At 45.4% G+C, this 8,016-nt stretch overlaps 1 protein-coding gene across 1 annotated transcript; it reads left to right on the plus strand.

Annotated features, from left to right (window-relative positions):
• Nucleotides 1–1,087: 1,087 nt before the first annotated feature.
• On the plus strand, nt 1,088–4,657 carry LOC108936948 (chromobox protein homolog 8-like). The gene is made up of 5 exons (XM_018756610.2): nt 1,088–1,228; nt 1,363–1,406; nt 1,826–1,891; nt 2,101–2,167; nt 2,562–4,657. The coding sequence occupies exons 1-5, from the start codon at nt 1,160–1,162 to the stop codon at nt 3,405–3,407; spliced, it is 1,092 nt and encodes a 363-aa protein (XP_018612126.1). The 5' UTR covers nt 1,088–1,159; the 3' UTR covers nt 3,408–4,657.
• The last annotated feature ends 3,359 nt before the right edge of the window (nt 4,658–8,016 follow it).

An 8,016-nucleotide genomic window follows, 5' to 3' on the forward strand; every position in this document is an offset into this window, starting at 1 on the left:
ATCCGCAGTTATATTTTAAATATTTCTTCTTGCAAGTACTCGACTCATTGACTCTCTTTATCGGTTGGTCTCCTCTTTGAGTACAAACAGAAATACACGTGTGTGAATTATCCATGGTCTGTCGATTTCTTGTAACTTTTTTGAATCACAAATCAGACTGTCTATGGTGGATGTGAGTGCTATATTCTGGTTTATTGATTCTTTCATTCGGAAGAACCTAAGCCCTTTCGGTGTCAGAATAAACACTCAATTCGTCACGAGTCAAATTGGGATGCGTGTTTGTAGTAAGTTTTAAAAGATAAATATTGTGCTTCCACGTCGGAAATGTCTGCTGCGCGAAACACTGGAAAAACAGGCACGTTTGCTCTACTTGGATATCTGGAATTTTGTTCGCCACCACCACATGGATGGAGAAAGTGAAGAGGCTGGCGGAGCTCCAGCACAAGTAGGCCTGAATGTAACGCGAGAAAAGCTCTTATCTCCGCTCCACAGACACGTGCCGCCGGACGGACAAAAATAGGCGCCCGCTGTTATACAACAAACTTCTTCTATTTCGGACCACTTTTCGGCCATGAAACACTTACTTCGTGGCTTCCATAAGTCTGAATAAATATTATGCTAAATTCTTACGTTTCCTTTGGTTTTTATTCATTATTTACCATGGCCGATATTGATGAATCGACGATTGTTCAGCAGCATTTCACCGTGACTCACTGTACTACATTATATTTATGTAAGGTTCTTAGTCCAGATTTAGAGTAATTTAATCCATGTAGCTGTGAACTTACAACAGAACTTTTTTTTTTCCGATACACAAATTTTCCATTCAAGAAAAGGCGCAATAAAACGCATGAATCGCGATCGTAGCCACAATTAAACACGCAAATTACCGTCTATTATTACTTGCGTCCATCGCATATTTTCAGCGAAGGCGTCATTCGCCAAAGACTAAAAGCCGCCCGAGTTTAACTCCTCCCCTCACGTACAAACCCCGGACGCTGCAGCCAATGAGCTTCTTCGAAATCGTTCCACCGACGGCGGTTCCCCAGCAACGCACGAAAAAAACGTCATGACGTTTCCTCTGCTGTGGGTATTATGGGATGTGTGGAATTAAGGTCTGAACGTGCGGAGAGAAAATATCGCGGAGGCTGAAGTAAACATGGAGCTGTCGGCCGTTGGGGAACGGGTTTTTGCGGCCGAATCCATCATCAAACGACGGATAAGGAGAGTACGTGTGCCGCGAATTCTTTAATCCCACCTTAGTGGGTGTGCGGGCCGTTCGTTTGCGCGCCGATTCGATTCCGTGACATTATTTGCAGCTGGGCTCCTTCTCAAAGTGTCTTGCTTCTTTCCTCATCGCAGGGGCGAATGGAATACCTGGTGAAATGGAAAGGCTGGTCTCAGAAGTGAGTAAGAGCGACGCCGCGTCTTCTTCCTTCGTGTCCCTGCCTGCGTGGTGTGTCATGTGCGGAGACTGAGGCGTGTGCGCGGCGATCATGCCTGCGCGAGCCGAGCGAGCGTTTTGCGCCAGTGCAGCGCTAGTAACTACTAGCTAGCGAGCTTAGCAGCGTAGCTACGCGGCGTCGCGAACGTAACCGCTAGACTAGTAGTAGTAGCCAGCAGCAGCAGCACAGCAGTAGCACAGCAGCAGCAGCACAGGCGGGCAGGAGGCAGGAACCTGCTGCTGCTGCTGCTGCTGCTGTGTTACATTACAACATGTGCGATGATGACGCAGGGCGCCACGGATCATAAAATGATCGTAAATGAGCTCAGCGGAGCGTGTCCCCTTCCTCTTTCTCCTCCTCGCCATCTCTTTTGTGTGCAGGTACAGCACATGGGAGCCCGAGGAGAACATCCTGGACGCGCGTCTCTTCGCAGCCTTCGAGGAGAGGTGAGCGGATCATGAGCGCGGTGACGATCGTCGCAGCGGCAGCAGCAGGCCTCGGTGGGGAGGGGGGGCTGGGGCTGGGGCTGGGGCTGGGGCTGGGGCTGGGGGGGGGGGAGTGCACGCTGCCTGCTCGACGACCCACGCCTCTACACGCGTGTGCATTTAATTCGCCTCGCGCGCGTCACGATCCACGCTCGTGTGTGTATGTGCAGGGAGCGCGAGAGGGAGCTCTTCGGACCCAAGAAGAGGGGACCGAAACCGGAGACGTTCCTCCTGAAGGTGAGCCGCCTGACAGGTCAGGGCAGGGCAGGGCAGGGGGGTCCGAGCCCGCGCGCTGGGCGTCACAGCTGTCCTCACGTGTGCTGCCCGGGAGGAGCTGTGGCTCGCGATCGCTGCTGTTTTCTCACCACGTGTGTTCGCGTACTTCAAGTTCAGTCGCGAATGGGTAGAGGGGAAAGAAAGGATGGCTTCTGATGGCTTCTGATGGCTTCTGTCACCTGTGCTGCGTCACTGTCCTATCATCACAGTCGGTCGCGGGCTATGAGTGCGCAGAGGGGTTTTACCAGCAGCTCATGAAATGTGTCCCTGTTCTTGCTTTGCATGGTAAACTAGTGTGAAGGAGGGTTTAATTAACGGGCATAAAACTCTTGGTTCTGTTGGTAATCTCTCGTAGGCTCAGGCCAAAGCTAAGGCCAAAACGTACGAGTTCAGGAGCGATATGACGCGAGGCATTCGGGTCTCGTTCCCTGTTCCGGAACCCGTCGTCACCCCGCGAGCTCGCGAGGGATTACGGACCGTGGTGCCTACGCTTTTCCCTCCCAGCACCGTCAATCGAGGGGAGAGCGTGCGAATCAGGCCTCCGGAACCGGAACGGGGCCACCACAGTTCTGGACCTCTGAGACCGCTTGTGGCCGAGGGGTTTGTGAGCGGCCCGAAGAAAAGAGGACGCAAGCCCAAGTTGCGTTTTATCGACGGTCCGAACAGCAGCTCTCCCCTGGTGCCCACCAAGAGGAGCAGACCGGAGGAGCAAATGACGTATCACCCGGCCAAAATGGGAAAGCACGGTCTGGCCGAGGATGAGAAGCAGGACCTGGGCGTCATTCAGTTGGCCCGGAAACACAAAGGAGACCCCTCTTACGCCCAGACGCAGCTCCGGGCTCAGTCCAGCGCAGGCGTGCTCAAGTACGGCTCAGACACCTGTTACCACAGAGCTGGCTTTGAAATGCAGAGCTGCAGGACTAAGGAATTATCATGTAACATCTCCGGTCAACACCCTAGACTAAAGCACTCCTCCCGAAATAACTTGCATCAGGCGAATGGCCCTCCGCAACGGGAACCGCCGTCTCTTGTTGGCAGCGAGCCGATGTCCGGGGACTCCGGAGAGAGCCCGGAAGACTCGTGGAGTCCTTGTCCGAACAAGGTGGAGAAGGTTGTGGTGACAGATGTGACCACTAACTTTTTAACTGTGACCATTAGAGAAAGCAGCACAGACAAAGGATTCTTTAAAGATAAAGGATGATTTTTTGTTTTTTTTTTTGTTGTTTTTTTTTCTCCCCCCACCCCCATTTCTCCTCTTCATTTGTAAGAACTTACCATCATATTTATTTAGAAAATAGCGCAAACATTTGACACTTGAAGCGAATTTTGTTAAATCTGTACAGAAATTTTATGTGAAATTTAAGTGAACTGAAATGTGTACGTGTAGGGTGTGTGTTTCATAAAATGACCAAATTAAATATTCATCCACAGACTAAATACCGTGCAAATAATGGTTTTAGGATCGCATGTACCTTACTATTTTAGCTGTTTGCAAAATTGTAAGCGTGCGCAAAGACAAAGTTAATGAACTATGGAAATATGTTTTTTTTTTTTTGCTTGACTTCCAAGAGGTTGGGCTTATAAATAAGCTTTGGTGACATTTGCATATATCTTCATTGAATTTTTCTTGGAAAGACGCAGCTGACGGCCATTTGAAAAACCAAAGGAATTTTGTATTGATTTAAACTTAGAGCCACTTCTGTTTGTGAAAAGTATTAGGGGGGATGAGAAAGTATTTAAGTAACAGAAGTACACATTTCATGTGTTTTTATGATGGTCAGAAGTGTCGTAAAGTTTCACGCTTACATTCTGATTGTCATAATTCTGAAAATGAGAAGAATTTTCGCAAAAAATATTTTTATTGATTTTGGGATCTGAATAATATTGTGGCCCATCGACATGTGGTACTGAGGCCAAATTTTCACCAGTCCTTAGCAATCTAACAGCACTTCTGCCATCATTTTAATGACTGGCACAGTTTCAATAACCTGAAATCTCTTAACAAATATATATTGGTGGGAGGTTTAGAGGCCCAGCCCTCCATGTCCTCGTTATAGAAATATCCCTGGTTCCTAAATCAAACCGACTTGCTTTACGTGACGAACAAGGTGGAGATGTTTTCTTGGGATTTGATGTTTCAGCTTTTGAGGTTGAGTCCCGATGAGAGGTACATATCCATGAACTCTCTGGCTTTCAAGCTTTTTCATCTCACTGTTGAGGCTCATATTAAAACTGACCTTTTCTGGTACTTTTCCTCAATCCATGTATGTATTACCTGCTGTTCATAAGCTCTTGTTTATATGTACTGAAATTCTTCATTTTATATATCTAATTATTAATTTCCATTAAAACCTTACAATTTTCTAGTGTGTATAGATTATTTTGCATATGATTTTTCTTACTGATCCTAACACAGTTAGATTAACGACTAAGGTTGGTGTTTTTTCCTGCTTAATTTAGTGCACTTAAAAAGAATAATAAAAACTGCCGTTTAAAATGTTATTTCGGTTTTCCTGTTATCGAAATAAAGTTAAAACAATCAAATGGCCTGGCTGTGCTTTCTCTTTGTGTTCCTACATTTCCCAAACGCTCTTAAACAACTTTGTGTCGTTGGGTTTCGGGACCTTAAAACCAAAACAAGTTTGTCAAGTAGAGAAAAAGCCTTAAATTGGCTTTAAAAAAAAGCGTTTTGTACCAATTTAAAGTATACAAATATGAGTAAAGGTAGTGTAAATTTTTTTAAAAAATCCTGTTGCATTATCCCATGTATTAGGTGGATCACGGATAACGACTCGCTGCAAATCCGTCCCTGGATTATTCTAAGGGGATGAAAAAGTTCACCGGAGAGGTATTGATGGAGAGGCCTTTAGTGCAGCAATTTCTCCTGTTTCTAATGCTTCTTTTTACAGAAATCCCATGTTCGGTGCTGGGTTGTTTCGTTCAAAACGTTTGCGTTTAAACTGCTGCTTTTTTTTTTTTTTAAATCAGTGAATGCTATACATTGTTACATACTTTAAACGGCAATTACGCATAAATTAAATGTGTGCTTTTAGTGTAATAGATTTTTTTTCCAGACGTTTTACATCTATTTTTCATATAAATGTTAAACTTTCTGCTGAGTATACCGTGTCGCATTTACGATCATATTTTGGTCGCGTACAAACTTTTAATTAATGCCTGTAATACTTTGTGCGGTCCGAGGTGTAGTGAACCGCTACAGAAACGGAGGTTGGGGGTCGGGGGCCTTTTTCCGCAATAAAAAAAAGTGACTTGGCAGGTTCACGCGTGTGTGTGTCGCGTGTCTTGGTAAAACGGTGTAAATGGAGGAACTGTTTGTTCACACTGCGCTCTGCCGGTTCAGCGCAACACACGCGAAGCGCTGACTGCTCTCTCTGTGTGTGTGTGTGTGTGCGCGCGCTGCGGATCGTGCTCCAGCTTCAGGCCAAGTGAACACGCGCACACAGCGCAGCTCAGGTTTGAAGGGTCCCCCCCCCCCGTGTCCTATCCCACCTGCAATGACTCTTCCATTGTTATAGTTCTTGCAGACTTTCCGGCTCCCGCACCTCCACACACACACTGTTATATGATCGATCCTTTTGCCCTTCGTTTTCTTTTCCGAAACCGGGAATGTATGTTTTGCAACAGCAAAAAGATGCACTCGGTGCACAGCTCACCGAATTACTCAGTAGTGCAAAACTGTGATTGAGAATGAGCGCAAAGAGCATTAAAGCAGCGGCGGCAACTGCCGAATACAAAGAAATTCTATAAGAATGCCAGATTATGAATAGACCAGTTTTTTGTGGTATTTTTCTCGGGATAGTAGCAGTAATAATTATATTATTCTTATTATTATCATCAATTTGGCTCAGTTATTCACGTATGCAGTGTGAGTGTCGTGTTCCGTTCGTTTGGAAAAATCTCCTTGTCTCACAATTTGCGCAATTTCTACGTGACATGAAGCGGACAATCGACACCAAAGCAGAAAGTTTCTGGCTCCCAATAAAGGCGGGAATTCAACAGCAGCTGTAGCGCTTCCCCAGCAGCAACTCGAGTTGCTATATTGTTTGATATACAGTATGAGGACAATATTTTGCTGTGATCCCGAAGGTGCGGCGCGGAGGCGCCCCTTCCCTCCAAAACTCTTGAGTCCATCTTCAGCAAACGAATTTCAGTGTTTCCTCTCTTTTACCTGCCGTGGTGTGGTTAGATTGTGGTAAAATGGAGAAGACAGCACCAGCATAACAGAAGGAGAAGCGACTCATTGTCCCCACGCTGTCACACACAGCTCATGGGGGCTTTCACTTTGACACAAAATCACAGTATTCCACTAAACCTTTCAGCAGAATAAGCACATAAATGTACTGCTCGTATCTATTCGGCTCTTGTCTTTATGGACTCGAAGTTGTTCAGAATTATGTAAAAGCCACATGAAATGAGTTTAAAGTTGCTTTAAAATCAGTTTGATTTCACTCGACACGCACAAACAAACGTCCACGGAAGATTTGTCATCCCCACGTATTTATAGATTTTGAACAGGTTGTATGAGGGGAAATTTTAAATATTTATCTGTTTAATCCGCTTCTCAAGAAATTAATACTTAATTGGCTTGAAACTCGTGTCAAAATTTGAATGAAAGAAACTGGATGCAAAAAAAATTGTGTTTTTATGCAGTACAAACGTGTATTTATAGGTTTTCGTTGCGTATTTGTGCTCGTGACGTTCAGCGTGTTTTTAAACAATAGGTAGAAGCCACATGATGAATGAATGAGGAATGAATGAATGGACATCGACCCGAAAAATCCAGCTGTGAAGACAATCCCGAGACAAACCGTCCTCTTTAGCGCCTCCTGCCGGACGGACGCACCTGATATGATCACGTGTGAAAGAAACATCTGTATAGTCGCACATGCAGATGTTCAGTGTCGTTCCCGCAAAAGGCGAGATTCCTTCGCCATCATTTAATATTACATTAATTATATTGTGGTTCTGTAGTTCGACGGGTAGATCGGGCGCTTAGGAGCTGAAGATGTGTTTATTCACTGTCAGGTATTTCATTTATTTATTTCCTAAATATTTAATTAGGAAAGTTACAAACCGACTGCGCCAAGTATTGCTCACGCTATGAGACTTGCTATTTGAATCAGTACTCTGCACCAAATAAAACACATTTCTGCATTTTTTTTTTATATTTCACAAAATATGGTGTGGTGTGGGGGTGCAGTGGCGCACCGGGTTTGGTTGGGTCCTGCTCTCTGGTGGGTCTGGGGTTCAAGTCCTGCTTGGGGTGCCTTGCAATGGACTGGCATCCTGTCCTGGGTGTGTCCCCTCCCCCTCCAGCCTTACACCCCATGTTGCCAGGTTAGGCTCTGGTTCTCTGCGACCCCGAATGGGACAAGCGGTTCAGAAAATGTGTGTGTGTAGGGTGTGTAGGGTGTGGGCCTGGGCCTGTGCTTTGACAGGTTGCAGTTTGGTGAAAAAAATGTTTGACTTGAGCCTTCTTGATTTCGGAAATGTTGCTGAGAAGATGGTCCAAACAATGAAAAAAGCATGACTGGAATATGAACTTTGATACACTCTGGCGGTATGTATTTTTTTTCCACCAATAAATGTATCCTCTTAAAGGGATGTTGCAGTTACATGTGGTTCGCCCCTGTTGCTAATGTTTAAAAGAGCATTATATTCTTTTGACTGGACTATTTTTAACCATGTTCATAAACGGCATTTCTGACACTTCCCAGAGAGGAACAAAATATAACACATGTCTTCCAGGAGCACATGCTGCGTGCTCAAAGTGAACTTTCACACTGCAG

This window comes from Scleropages formosus, chromosome 8 (genome assembly GCF_900964775.1).
Source record: "Scleropages formosus chromosome 8, fSclFor1.1, whole genome shotgun sequence".
Taxonomy (NCBI): domain Eukaryota; kingdom Metazoa; phylum Chordata; class Actinopteri; order Osteoglossiformes; family Osteoglossidae; genus Scleropages; species Scleropages formosus.